Here is a 15,045-nt window from a genome sequence, read left to right as displayed (position 1 = left end):
TTGCTAAAAAATGATCTGCTTTTGCAACATATTGCCAAATTGCTTTTCAGAAACATAAAGAGCAACCCTAGAAGCTCTCACCAAACACTAGATAGCATCAGTTTAACGCACACACAACACTCAAAACAATTGACCTCTTTTCCCATTTTGCTAACTTCACAGATGAAACAAACAAGATTTTACTGTTCTTTTCATAGGGCTTCTGTGCTTACTAGCAAGGTTGAGGTTGAGACAATGGAGTGGTTAGGAGAATGTTCACTGGACATTGGAGGCCTGGGTTCAATTTCTGGCTCTGCCACTTACTAGCTGTGTGACCTTGGGCAAGTCACTTCACCTCCGTGTGCCTCAGTGTCCTCTCCTATACGATGAGCAAAATTATACCTTCCTTCCCAGGACTGGCATGAAACGCACTTAGAAACTAATGCCCAGGAGGCATTTGATGCTACTGTTAACTTCTGGTCATTGCTTTTTCTTTCTTTCTTTTTTTTTTTTATTTGCTCATTCCTTTTTCCTTTGCGAGTGTATAAATGGTGTCTTCAGCCCATTTTTCCCTGGATGGAGATGCTGACTTATAATTCCTGAAGAATACCTGGGCTCACTCTGTTGCCTCTACCTCCAGGGGGAGTTTTACAGTCAGAACCACCACAGTCCACCTCCCTTTGCTCCAGCAGTGATGGAGTTTCCTGCTGCCCATGACCACATGGTATACCTGGGCCTCTCAGACTACTTCTTCAACACAGCCGGCCTTGTATACCAAGAGGCTGGGGTCTTGAAGATGACCCTTAGAGATGACATGGTAAGGCTGGGCTGTGGGTGGGTGTGGGAAGAACACTGGACCCAGAGTCCTGCAGCCCTTCCAGACAAATCTGGAAAAAGCTTTTCTCACATTGAGGGAGGTTAAGGTGTTGACTCTAGAGTCAGCTAGAGCTGAGTTCCAATATCGGCGCCCCCCGTCTCCAGCTGGGTGGCCCAGGTCAATTACTCTACCTCTCAGAACTTGTTATGTCTTCTGTAAAACACCAATAACTGGTTTTCTCCAAAGGGTGTCATGAAGATTCAATGAGATAGTAATGCCTGATTAAACGAGATATTAGTCTATGAGAGGACCGAACACAGAGCTTTGAACGTAGAAAGTAATGAATAAGAAACGTAAGGGCTACATTGACGAGTACTTGTCAGACTCTGTTATCCAGTCCTAGCATCACACTAAGGCAGAGACAGACTCTGCCTTAGCCTTAATGTGGCATCCTATGAGATTGGTTTGAGGGCAGATTGGGCTTTCTCAGGAGCAAAAAGCAAGCAGGCGGTCACTGACTAGCTCCTAACCATTCTGGGCCAACTGCTGCAGAAGGTGTGGCTTGGCTTCCGGGCTGGTTGCTGCAGAATTTGTGGGTCAGTGCTCTGTTGTCACATAGGGGCTGGCCACTGTCGGTGTGTGCAGTCAGCCTCTCGCCCCCACATAGAACTTACCCCCTCCACTCCGTCTATAACAGCATCCTCCGAGATCCTTTTCTCATCTCTTGCTACAGATTCCAAAGGAGTCCAAATTTCGACTGACAACCAAATTCTTTGGAACCTTCCTACCTGAGGTATGGAAGACCTTGCTTTCCTTTAGTGAGCCCGGGGGTTCTGGGAGGACAGGGCTTTGCTGAGTGGATAAGGAGACCCTCCCCCTCCACCCAACATACACACACAAGATCCAGAAGCAACCCAGCATGAAAGGGTGGAAACAGCTTCATCCCCAGAACAGAGAAAGGCTGCAAGTGCCCAGTTGATCAGGTGTGGGAGTAGATGCTGGCTGGAGGTGGAGGGAGGATCTTTCATGCAATAAATTTCTATTGAATGCCCACCATGTGCCTGGGGCCCTGTGCTGGGAACCCAACAAAACAGGCCACCTCCCTACCCTCCTGAAGCTCCCAGACCAGTAGAGAGAGAAAAATATCATCCAGACACCCAAAACAATAACAAAAATAATGTGGACTGTTACCAGTGAAGCCAACAGGTGGATGAGGTTACTTTAGACAAGGTGGTCAAGGAGGGCCTCTGTCTTTTTCTGCTCAGGCTACCATAACAAAACGCCACAAACCAGGTGGCATAAATAACAGAATTTATTTCTCATAGCTCTTGAGACTGGAAGTTCAAGGTTAAGGTGTCAGCAGATTTGGTTTCTAGTGAGGGCTCTCTTCCTGGGTTGTAGACTGCCTCCTTCTTGCTGTGTCCTCACAGGGCCTTTTCTCAATGCATGCATGGCAGTGGGTGGGAGAGAGCTCTCTGGTGTCTCTTCTTATAAGGACACTAATTCTATCGGATCAGGGCCTGACCGACCATTACGAACTCACTTAACCTCAGTTACTTCCTTAGAGGCCCTTCTCCAAATGAAGCCACACTGGGAATTAGGGTTTCGACATATGAATTTGGGGGAACACAAACATTCTGTTCATAGCAGCATCTCTGGTGGTAAAACCCCATAAATTTCTATACAGAGAAGCTCTGGTTGGGGGGAGAGGTGTGCTCAGTAGGGGTATCCAGGAGTGTTGTCTTGAACCTTCTTTGCATAACAATCACATTATTTTTACTCAGGCTGTGGGTTTAACTCGGGGAATATCAGAGACTAAGAGAGACGGGAAGAAGGTCACCAACACCCTCCTTAGTTTCCCCTTGAAGCCGCTACTGCTGTCTGAGAAAGTCACATCTGCAGAGACCTGAAGGAAGGGAAAGAACCGAGAGAGAAGAATGCGAGGAAAAGCATCTAACAAGGGGGAACAGAGAGTGCAAAGGGTTTTAGATGGCAAGAGAGCTTGTTGAGTTTGAGGCACAGAAAGAGTTCTGTGTGGCTGAAGATGGAAGACAAGAGGCAGAGGCACATGTGGTGAGGCTGGCAGGGTGCCAGCTGGCAGACTGTGCAATCTTAGGATTTATTCTAAGAGCAATGGGAAGACAATGAAGGTATTTAAGCAGGGGCAGGCCAAGATAGGATTCATAAACATTTTAACAGAAACTCCTCCTTTCGTTGGTTGTCTCCACTGGGGGCTGCAGGTGGCCAAGATGTTTCCCAACATGAAGATACAGATCCACATGTCAGCCTCTGCCCCACCACACCTGTCCGTGCAGCCCACTGGCCTTACCTTCTACCCTGCCGTGGACGTCCAGACCTTTGCTGTCCTCCCCAACTCCTCCCTGGCTTCCCTCTTCCTGATTGGCGTGGTAAGCTGTTCCTGGGTGTGGACAGATGAGGAGCCCCAGACAGTCCCAAGAGCACTGTCTTTGGAGTCAGGAGATCATGTGAATCCTGTCCGGATTCAAACCTGGACTGTGTCACTCCAGAGCCTGAGACTTGAGTCACTGTACTCAACGGTGCCGGCTCCTGAAGGTATTCATTCCCCCAGCCACTCACTAGTGCATTTGTTTACTTATTCATTCTATTATTCATTCGGTCAATTTCTCATTCATTCAATTATTCTTTCCATGTTGGCTTGAAATATGTGTACTGTTTCCAATTCATTCACTTATATCTTTAGTCATTCAATTATGCATTTGTGTATTTGTTCATTCATTCAATTATTAATTCATTCAGTTATTTATTAGATTGTTGACTTGAAATATGCCTTTTCTGATTCCCACACGCATTCATTTATTCAATTATTCATTTACTTATGCCTTTGTTCAATTGATCATTCATTTGTATATTTGTTCATTTATTCATCCATCATGTATTCATTCATGCATATCTTTGTTATTCTTTCATTCACATATTTTTTAATCCTTCATTTGCCTCAGTTTTCACTCCATTGTTGATTTATCCATTCATCCCTTTGATCACTCCATCACTCCACAAAGATTTGGTGGCACCCGTATGGCCACTGAGGGCGTGGTTCAGACACTCTCTGCACCAGGAAGCACTTAGAGGCCTTAGGCAAGTCCACATGGTCTCCCAAGCTGAGACCTGTTATTCCCACTTTGCACACAGAATAGGTCCCAAGGGGTCATCCAAGGCCACACAGACTGCACAGAACAGCTGAGGTGGGAACCTGGGACTTCCTCCTCATATTTTTTGAATGAATTAAGGAATGAGGGATTGTGAGAACAGGGCTGGCCTGGACTGCAGCCCTGAAGTCTGCCTTATGTAGCCCCTCCAAGAGTGGCCCAAGAACTCTGAAATGGTCCTGGAAGTAGAGAGAGAAAATAGAATTTGGCTGACAGTTTAGGACTCAACAGCCACAAAGCCAAGGGAAGGGTCCCCACTCCTCCGGCTCTGCGGGCCTGACCCCACGGTGTGCGCTGCCCTGCGGAACCGCTGTGAAGCTGACCCTTCTCGGTTTGGAGGCCTTGCAGCCAGGCGCCTGGGTCGGGGCACTTCAGCCTGGGTTGTTGTTTTGGCAGAGCACGACTGCTTCCATGGAGGTTGGCGCCAAGTCCGACAGGCTTGTTGGAAAGCTCAAGGTGGATAGGTAAGTGGGCCTGTGAGGGGAGGAGGGGGCTCCCCCGCTGTCTTTGGTGTCCATGGGATGGCAGTGGCCCTGTGATGTACAGAAGCACTGCATTGTTGCTTTCCTGTTGGTTCATCACATTAAAACCTCAAAGAGTGTGCAATGGCCACAGTATCCCCATTTTGCAGACCATGAAACTGATGCTCAGAGAAAAAGTGACATGCTCGAGGTCACACATTGTAGGTGACCAACCATCTCAGCTTACCTACAAATGTCCCAGTTCTAGCAGTGACAGTCCTGTGTTCTGGCACATGGCCAGTCCTCATGGCTGGGAAGCATCAGCTGATGATCCCCACTGAACCACAACAGCATCCAGCTGCCCCATGTCCCTGGCTTTCCTTGACACTACAAAATCCCACTTCAACTTCTTCTCACCCCATCCTCGGGACTTTAACCACCATCCTCTGCTGGGAGACTCTAGAATCCACATGGCCCTGATTCGAGTCCAAGCAGGGGAGTTTGTGTTTAAGAGTGTGGCCCTGACATGAGGCTGCCTGCGTTTGAAGTGCAGCTCACCTTGGCAAGCACCAGAATGCTGCCAACTTCAGTTCTCTGGCTGTCAAATAAGCCCAGTAAGGCCGGGCGCGGTGGCTCATGCCTGTAATCCCACCTCTTTGGGCGGGAGGATCTCCTGAGGTCAGGAGTTTTAGACCAATCTGGCCAGCATGGTGAAACCCTGTCTCTACTAAAAATACAAAAATTAGCCGGGCATGGTGGCGGGCGCCTGTAATCCCAGCTACTGGAGAGGCTGAGGCAGGAGAATGGCTTGTACCTGGGAGGCGGAGGTTGCAGTGAGCCGAGATAGTGCCACTACACTCCAGCCTAGGAGACACCGTGAGACTCCGTCTCAAAAAATAAAATAAAATAAAATAAAATAAAATAAAATAAGCCCAGTAATTACTTTGCCAACAGCATCATTGTGAGCTGAAATGAGGTATTAATATGTGTTGAAGTGTTTAGAACACTTCCAGGGACAGAATAAACACTCAATATGCAAGAGGGAAAGAGAAACAGAAACTCAGAAAGAGAGAAATACAGGCCAGGCATGGTGGCTCATGCCTCTCTCCCAGCACTTTGGGAGGCCATGGTGGGAGGACCACCTGAGCCCAAGAGTTCAAGACTAGCCGGGGCAACATAGTGAGATCTCGCCTCTACCAAAAAAAAAAAATTTTAATTAGCCAGGTATGGTGGTGCATGCCTGGGGTCCCAGCTACTCGAGAGGCTGAGGCGGGAGGATCTGTTGAGCTCAGGAGTTCAAAATCAGCCTGGGCAACATAGTGAGACCCTATCTCTACAAAACAAAATTTAAAAAAATTCACCAGGTATGGTGGTGCATGCCTGGGGTCCCAGCTACTCGAGAGGCTGAGGCGGGAGGATCTGTTGAGACCAGGAGGTCGAGGCTGCAGTGAGCCATGTTCGAGCCACTGTACTCCAGCCTGGGCAACAGAGCAAGACCCTGTCCCAAAATAAATAAATGGATTTTTTAAAGCAAAAGAAATACAGAAAGGGAGGTTGAGACATAGAGAAAGAGACAGAGACACAGAGAGTGACACTGAGAGGAGACAGACACAAAGGAAGGAAGGGAGGGGAGAGATGTAGAAAAGGAAAGGCAGAGACAGAGGGAGACACTCAGAGAGACAGAGGAAGGGTGTAGGGGGCAGAGAGAAGGAAACACAGTACGCAAGCACATGTGATGGCCCCCCGCAGTGAGACCTGGCACCTGCCTCTTCAGCACGTTTGCGCTGTTCTCACGCAGCCTTGACCCACATCCCTGCCCAGTCCCGCCTTCTCCCTGGCACCGAGCCGTCCTTCTTCACCTTGAGACAGGCCCCAGAGGTTTATGCGCAGCTCATTTCTCCTGGCATCGTGTTGACAAGCGTTACTGCTTCAGAAACGTATAGATCTAATTTCTCCTGAAACACCCACGGGCCTCTAGAGTAAAAGAGCTGGAGAGGATACAGCTGGGTGTGGGCTGAGCACAGGCTTTCTGGAATATGCAGGGGATGGGGATAGGGTGTGAGAATCCATGGAGCAGAAATCCTGGGGCTACTGACTCTTGAGGAGCAAGGGCAAGTTTTCAAGCTTTGTACAGTGTTGGAGACAACCCGGGCTTTGCCTTCGAGGAGCCCTGTTTGAAATCCTGCTGTCCTTCTTTCTTGCTTACTTGCTTGCTTTCTTGCTTTCTTGCTTTCTCTTTCTTTCTTTCTTTTCTTTCTTTTTTCTTTTCTTTCTTTCTTTCTTTTCTTTCTTTTTTATTTTCTTTCTTTCTCTCTCTCTCTCTTTCTTTTCTTTCTCTCTTTCTTCCTTCCTTCCTTCCTTCCTTCCTTCCTTTCTTTCTTTCTTCCTTTTGTCTTTCTTTCTTTCTTTCAGAGTTTTGCTCTGTTACCCAGACTGATGGCCAGTGTGACATGATCTCAGCTCACTGCAACCCCCACCTCCCAGGTTCAAGCGATTCTCCTGCCTCAGCCTCCTGAGCAGCTGGAACTAGAGGCACACACCACCACACCTGGCTAATTTTTGTATTTTTGGTAGAGACAGCGTTTCCCATGTTGGCCAGGCTGGTCTTGAACTCCTGACCTCAAGTGATCTGCCTGTTTCAGCTTCCCAAAGTGGTGGGATTACAGGAATGATTCACCGTGCCTGGCCAAAACTCTGCTTTATTACAACCTGGGCAACATAGTGAGACCCTGTCTCTACAAAAAAAAAAAAAATTAAAAATTAGCTGGATGTGGTGGCATACACTTGTAATCCCAGCTAGTTGGGAGGCCGAGGTGGGAGGATCACCTGAGCCCGGGGGGGGTCGAGGCTGCAGTGAGCTGTGATTTTGCTGTGCAGTGCAGCCGTGACTACACTCTAGCCTGAGCTAGTGAGACCCCATCTTAAAGAAGAAAACAAAAAAGAAACCCTGCTTTGCTGATTGTTAGCTGTGTGACCTGGGACCATTGCTTGACCTCTGAGTGTCAGTTTCATCATATGTAAAAATGGATGTAATGGCCCTTGCCTCTTGTAATATTACTGGGATTCAGTGGGATAAAGCACCCAACACAGCTAATGAAAGATTGGGTTTCAATAAACAGCCATATGTTCCCCGCTTCCTCTGAGATCACTGTTAAAAATGTCATAAAGGCCATAAAGGAAAAATACTATATTGGCTCAGATAACTGAAAAATCCAAGGTTTTCAGGCAAGGAAAGACCCAGTGCTCAAATGATATCCTTAGGAATCTGTCTCCCTCTCTTGGCTTTGCTATCCTCTGTGCTGGCTTCACTGCCCAGCAGGCTGTCACCAAGTGACAGCAAAATAGTCACTAGGAGTTTCCTTATTTTCCCAGAGAAAAGAGAATACCTCATTCCCAGTATTCCCTCAGAAGTCCTGGGACTGACTTGCACTGGGCCAGCATAGGTCAGAGGTACATTCTTGCAGCAATGACTGTGGCAGGAGAGGTGGACTATTCCCTTTGGCCAGCATGGCCCAGAGCTCAGTGTGGGGTCAACAGCACTAACAATGCAGGGACTGTGTGAATTCTCCGAAGGAAACATTGGGGGGCTGTGACGGTGGAAGGGGAGTGGATACTGGATGGGAAAACCGGGCAGTGTCCACCAGAGTGGGTCTCTCCTCTCTAGAAACTGGGTTCTCACGATAGTCGGACATCTGGTGGTCTCAGTCCCCCCTCCCCCTCTCACAGGCTGATCCTGGAACTGAAGCACTCAAATATTGGCCCGTTCCCGGTGAGTCTGAGGCCCTTGGTGGCTTCTTCCTCCTCCTGACCTGGTGGTGGGGAGAGGGACATGCCATAGGCTCGTGGCATTATTTAAGAAGCTACTGGCTCATTTGCATTTAATTTGGTTGTGAATTAATGGTTCGAGAAGCTTGGTGGGCAGAGGGATCTGAGCCAGAATCCCTGCTCCGTGCCTACTAACTGTGAGGCCTTGGGCAAGTCACTTCCCTTTTCTGAACGCCAGACCTTCCCCACCTAGGTAAGTGTAGAATGGTTTAAATGGGATTAAACATGCACAATCTGGTAGAGAAAATCTGCTCAACAAATATTTGTTGGATAAACAAATGAATTACTTTATCGAGCACCTATTATGTGCCAAGTACTGCTCCAAGTGCGGAGCAGGCTGATGCACAAGATGGGGAAGTGATGCCTTCTCGGAGCCTTACATGGCAGCAGGAACACAGCACAATAAGAAATGAAAGGCCAGGCACAGTGGCTCACGTCCATAATTCCAGCACTTTGGGAGGCCAAAGCAGGAGGATTGCTTGAGGCTAGGACTTCAAGACCAGCCTGGACAACATAGCAAGACCCCATCTCTTATAGAAAATAAAAATTAAGTGGGTGTGGTGCCATGTACCTGTAGTCCCAGATACCTGGGAGTCTGAGGCAGGAGGATGGCTCCAACCCGGGAGTTCCAGGTTACACAAGCTAAGATCATGCTACACTGCACCCCAGCCTGGGGGACAGAGTAAGATCCTGTCAAAAAAAAAAGAGAGAGAGAGAGAGAGATCATTTCAGTCCCAATCAAAGCTATAAAAACCAAAGCAGGGATGGGTGGAAAGTGGTGGTGGAGAATGAAGTCAGAGGATGTGATCAGGGAGGGCCTCTCTGAGGAGGTGATGTTTGGACTAAAGGAGGAGAAGGAACCCTGTGATGGGGACAAGCTTGGCGTGTTTGGGGAATGAAGGGAGCCTGTGTGTCTGGAGCAGAGCGAGTAGGGGGCATTGGAAGAGATGTGGTCAGAGGGGCAGGCATAGGCTGGCTCATTCAGGGCTTTCCGGGCTGGGCTAGAGGAGGGGAGATTGTTGTATTGCACAGGCAGTGAGGAGCCAGTGCACTGTTTACTGCAGGGAGTGCTGTGGGTGGAGTTATACCTTTGTAAGAGCTTCCCCTGGCTGGGGTGGGGGGATGGATTACAGACAAGGGAGTCAGTGGGAGGCTGGTGTGTTTGTCTACGTGAGATGCTGGGGGTGGGGACTCAACCAGGAAGAAGAGAAAGATGGTGGATTGGAGACATATTTTGGAAGTAGATTTAGACAGAACTTAGTGAGAGATGTGAGCCTCTTTTATAAGGTGCATTTAAATATTTAACGCATATCAGTTGCACACCTTCTTCTGCACCCAGCATCATACTAGGCACAGTGGGGTATAACATGTGGTCAATGTCTGGCAGATTTAGACACAGCACAGAAAGCTCCCTCATGGCTGTGTGGTGAGGGAAAGGATTGTCCAGGTGACTTCCAGGGTTTTGGGTGGAGCAGCTGGATAAACGGCAGAGCTACGTAGTGACATGGAGAAAGGGCTGGTAGGAGAGGGAGGAGCAGGGAGAAACCCAGCTCAAGTAGGTGGTTCCCCTGCCCAGGAATCACTGCTCGTCATTAGGTAGATTTGCCCCTGCTGCCCTCACGAGGGGCATTGATGACGAGTTGCCCCTGTTAGCAGTAAGTAGTCGCCCATGTTGTTCAACACCAGCCACACGGAGTGCCTGCCCTGTGTCTAACATCAGAAGCTGCAGTCTGCTGATCCTGTCCAGGGTCTTGCTACATTGACCTGAATCTCCTGCTGGCCTCTGGTTGAATCCCAGTTTCTGCTGCTCTGGAGAACATTTCCTTAAATTCCCGAGATGCCCCCAAGTTCCCCACCAAGTGAGTGCCTTGTAAGCCCCCCAACCCCAAAGTCATACCATCCCAGTGTCCCCTTTAAATCTGATAAAAATCCAGCCAGCCATTTCCACCGAATGAGATTCCAAAATGGAAGAACCAAATGCAACCTCACTGTATTTTCATGGACTTAGTGGTTCCAAGGCTCTCTTGGTGGCTTGACGAAGTCCATAAATAATTTCTACTTCTGTAGAAAATAGAAATTTAAAGTTCCCAGGATTCATAGGAAGGAGGGCACGGCATTTGGTGAGGCCAGGGAATAACAGACCAGGAAAGGAGACTCGATTGTTCCAGAAACAAAAATGTGTATATTTAGAAGTTGTAAATGTCACAACTACAGGCAAGCCTCTTGAGGGTTTTACAGTATTTTTAAATTTTTTTATTATTGCCAAAGCAAAATATATGCACTATAGGGCAATCAGAACCTACAGATTTGGAAAAGAAAGAAAATAAAAACCACACATATTTTCATCACTTAGTTAATAATTTGGAGTATATGCTTCCTGACCTTTTGCTATGCCTATTTAATTAAAAAATGAAATGATGCGATTTCTATAGCCTGGTTTTCCTCACTCAAAAACATATCATGGTTATCTCTGTGTTGATACTTACATTTCTGCAATATCATTCTTAACAGTTGCATAATATTTCCTTCTATTAAAGTATTACCATTTTCCACCAAGTGATTCCCCTATTGTTGGACATGGAGGTTGCTTTTAATGTATTGTTTTGGATACATTTGTTGCTTTGGTCAACATTCTTGCATCCACATTTTTTCCTACACCCTACGTTATTTCCTTAGGATAAATCCCTTGGAGGAATGTTTGCTAGCCCAAAAGGCACACAGGGGTCTTGTTATGTTGCCCAGGTTGGTCTTGAACTCCTCCTGGTCTCAAGTGATCTACTCGCCTCAGCCTCGCAAAGCACTGGGGTTACAGACATGAACCACCGAGCCCAACCAGGCACACACAGGCTTTTGATGAACATTGCGCCAAATAGCCCTCGAAGAGGTTGATTCGATTTGCCCTCTTACTGCAGTGTCTGGGAGGACACATTTTTTAAGCCGAGCTTTTCCCATTTGAATACTCTCTGATGACCTTCCTCATCATTGTCATGAGTTGTAAGGCCTTGCACCTTACAGTTGAGAACATGCTTTACATCTGGAACCATCGGAGCAAAAGAAAGCACTTCCATGACCTTGACTGGGCTGCCAAGTGTTCACATATCATTTGCGTCCACCTGTCAGCAGTTTTCCCAGCTGTGCGGTTGCTGAGCAGCGCTAGGGGAAAGGAGGGTGACAGAGGAGGGGAGATGAGGACTGCTGGTCCCGCAGGGTCCTGGCGATGCAGGACCATCCTCCCATCCTTCCTCTGATTTCCAGGTTGAATTGCTGCAGGCTATCATGAACTACGTTGTACCCACGTTTGTGCTGCCCAGGGTTAACGGTAAGGAACCTTGAAGAAACCATTCATTTTTAGTCATGGGGGAAGAGGGTGGGGTTGATTACCTACAGCTACCTAATACCTGGCCCCAGGTGTGAGGGCTGGGCAGTGGTGATGTCGAGTGAACCTCAAATGGCATCTGACCCAGAAACGGATGGAACAAAAAGGGAACTCACATGGGTTGACTTACTACACATGGGTTGATTCATTATTGCATGAATTTGTCCTTCCAAAACCCCCATGAGATGAAGGATTATTAACATCTCCAACTTTTATGGGAGGAAGTGGAAGAACAGAATGATTTAGTGACTTAGGGCACAGAGCAGACAAGGGGTGGGGCATGCGTTTGATCCCAGCTGTGAAGACAAAGCCCAGGGTCTTTTTCCAACTCTGGAAGAAGGATGAGGGGGTGCCCTGATAACCCCTCCCAGAGCTTAGATCACCACGCTGGTAAAAACTTCAGGCAGGCCTGCCCCTGACCTTTGAGAGCAAGGGGCAAAAGTACAAATAGAGGCCCATATAACCTGTAACCAGGATATTTAGAACTTACCGATTAATCCAACAAATTATCATATGAAATATGATACATCAGTCCTGGGATCTGTCCTCCTACCTTGACAAATGTAGCTTTGTAATGACCTGGGAGGCCACGTTCTAATTTAGATTCCTCCAGAGTTCCATGTCAGAATGTGGCGGTATGTGGGGCACTTGCCCTGGCCACTGTCCGCCTCTGGCTTTATCCTTAACGTTGAGGGGTTTCATGCACACATGCATTAAATACCCCTAATTACACACCATGCTCTGTCCATACCATTGCAAGCAGCAGATTTTTGGTTTAGTATACACCAGTGGTGCTGCACCCTCAGGAGGGCCGTCATGGGGACAGAGTCCACTCAGGTCCTAGAGGTAGACTTGGGGTTGATGGACAATGGGTGAGAAGTACAGACTCCGGGGCAGCCTTCCTTTCAGGCGTGTACACCCATGCCAGTTCCTACCTAGGGCCAGGCGTGCCAGTTCAGGGAGGTTTTCTACCCAGGCTCTCTGGCCTTCCCTCCTCCCCTGCCCTTCTCTTTCTTTTCTGCTGGTCCTCACCGTTGGTCTCTGTCACAGAGAAACTACAGAAAGGCTTCCCTCTCCCGACGCCCGCCAGAGTCCAGCTCTACAACACGGTGCTTCAGCCTCACCAGGTGAGTCCCGGGGGCTTTTCCACACATCTCCCCTAATGATAGTGACCAACAGCAGCCCATGGCTGCAATGCTTCCTGCATGCCAAGCCCTGTGTCAAGTGCCTTCTACCCTTACAACAACCCTGGGAGGTGGGTGCTGTTAAAAAACAGAGAAGACAGACCCAGGTTCAGAAGAGCCGCACAGTGTTAAATGAAGTCCAGAATCAAAGCCAGGTTCCTGGCTTTGAACCATTGCTGCATCGTTCCCACGCTACACTCGGCAAAAATGAAATACATTTATTGGCCAAAGAACCTCTTTTATAAGGTGCATTTAAATATTTAACGAATATATGTTGCATGCCTTTTGCACCCAGCATCATACTAGGCACTGTGGGGTATAACATGTGGTCGATGTCTGGCAGATTTAGACACAGCACAGAAGGCTCCCTCATGGCTTTCACCCAGGCTGATCTCCATCTGCATTTGACACGATGCCTTTCCTGGGCATGCTTTCTTCTCTTAGTCGCCAGCACTCCCCTAGCTCCTGGTTGTCCACCTGCCACCTCTTCTGCTTGTTCTCCCACCCCTTCTCTGCAAGCTGGAGATCTCCAGGACCCCGCCCCAGGCCTCTTCTCTTCCCCCACCAGTGGCTGGCCTTCATCACTCTCGTCAACCTCTTCAGGCTTAGCTGCCATGTGTGTGCCACCCAGCGTCCCAGACATGCTTCCAGTCTTTATTTTTTCCAAACTCTCAGCTTGTGCATTTGCAGGCTCCCTCAATGTCTCCACCCTGAGGCCTCTTAAACCCAGCATGTCCCCACAAAGCTGTCACCTCTGTAGCGAAACCATCACCCAGTGTTGCATTTGTTACCTTGGTCAAAAGCTTTCCTGATAACTTGTGGCCCTCATGGGTAGCCTTGCATCACCCAGATCCCGCCCTCTCCCTTTCCCCCAACGTCCAGTCCATGAATCCTCAATTCTTTAGACCAGGGAGCTAATTAATGGGGCTGAGAGACTGTAGAAAAATAGCCAAGAGTGCAGAGGAAACACATACTGCATGTTCCCCACCTTATACCAAGTTCATGCTTTTTTAAAAAAATGACCCATGGCACAATTTAATTTCTTCATTTCTAAAAATCCTGAGTGAAGGGCACAAAGGAGCAGAGAGAAGTGGTTTTGCAGCCTTGATTGTAACAAGCACTCCCTTGAGCTGCCATGAGGCAAGACTGACAAATGAAGGCCTCTAAAACAGCCTGGGGGGTCTCCGTGTCTGAGAAGGAGGCAGCTTCCAGGGAAGCTGCTGACAGATTCGCAGGTGTTGGCAGCTGTTGATGTGTAGATCCAGGCGGCGAGACACTGAGTGACCCCCACTGGCCCTACCTTTCTCCTTCCCAATAGGCAGGCTCCCAAAATGTCCTTCTTAAAACTCCAGCAGCTGCACACTCACAAACAAGGGGTGCATCTTAACTGGTGACGACATTCTTATCTCTCCCTAGAACTTCCTGCTGTTCGGTGCAGATGTTGTCCATAAATGAAGGCGCCAGGGGTACCAGGGGCTGTCAGCCGCACCTGTTCCTGATGGGCTGTGGGGCACTGGCTGCCTTTCCCCAGGGAATCCTCTCCAGATCTTAACCAAGAGCCCCTTGCAAACTTCTTCGACTCAGATTCAGAGATGATCTAAACATGAGGAAACTTTATTCGTTGGAAAAGTGCATGGTGTGTATTTTAGGGATTATGAGCTTCTTTCAAGGGCTAAGGCTGCAGAGATATTTCCTCCAGGAATCGTGTTTCGATTGTAACCAAGAAATTTCCATTTGTGCTTCATGAAAAAAACCTTCTGTTTTTTTTTTTTTTTTCCTGTGGATTCTGTGTGCTGGTATTGTTTCTTGTTTCATGTTCATTTATTTATTATTCATTGGCTGTAACCAATGTGGCCGGCAGTGCCAGTTTACAGCACAGATACAATCATCTCTTTTTATTTCTGTAATTAATCTATTGAGTCCCCACAGCCTCCATTAACAGAAAGTCTCATTGTTCCAATTGTCCTTGGGATTTTCTTAGTCCAAATTCCTAATGTCACACAGAGAGGGTCTGGAGAATGGATCAGTCCACTACGCTGTTGTTCTTTCCATTACCACATGGTGTCGCTGTTGACCGGTCATTCTGCACAGCCCATTGTCCTGTGTAGTCACCTGTCCACTAGGACTGTTGCTCCCGTCACCACCACACAGTGTTGCTGTTGAACAGCTAACCTGCACAGCCCGCGTTCCCTGCCCCACACTTGGGCTCCATGGT

General features: G+C 48.1%; 1 protein-coding gene across 1 annotated transcript in view; it reads left to right on the top strand.

Annotated features, from left to right (window-relative positions):
* Positions 1-14,598, top strand: part of BPI (bactericidal/permeability-increasing protein) — a 37,793-nt gene extending 23,195 nt beyond the window's left edge. Inside the window, exons 8-15 of the mRNA XM_011974978.1 lie at positions 620-796; positions 1,530-1,589; positions 3,037-3,204; positions 4,381-4,448; positions 8,172-8,214; positions 11,526-11,589; positions 12,697-12,773; positions 14,247-14,598. Coding sequence (XP_011830368.1) covers positions 620-796; positions 1,530-1,589; positions 3,037-3,204; positions 4,381-4,448; positions 8,172-8,214; positions 11,526-11,589; positions 12,697-12,773; positions 14,247-14,285 — 696 coding nt within the window. The 3' untranslated portion in view covers positions 14,286-14,598. The remainder of the gene's footprint in view (positions 1-619; positions 797-1,529; positions 1,590-3,036; positions 3,205-4,380; positions 4,449-8,171; positions 8,215-11,525; positions 11,590-12,696; positions 12,774-14,246) is intronic.
* The last annotated feature ends 447 nt before the right edge of the window (positions 14,599-15,045 follow it).

This window comes from Mandrillus leucophaeus, unplaced genomic scaffold, assembly GCF_000951045.1.
Source record: "Mandrillus leucophaeus isolate KB7577 unplaced genomic scaffold, Mleu.le_1.0 Scaffold150, whole genome shotgun sequence".
Taxonomy (NCBI): Eukaryota; Metazoa; Chordata; class Mammalia; order Primates; family Cercopithecidae; genus Mandrillus; species Mandrillus leucophaeus.
The sequence above is the reverse complement of the archived record's forward strand: the minus strand, read 5'-3'. Positions and strand labels throughout refer to the sequence as shown.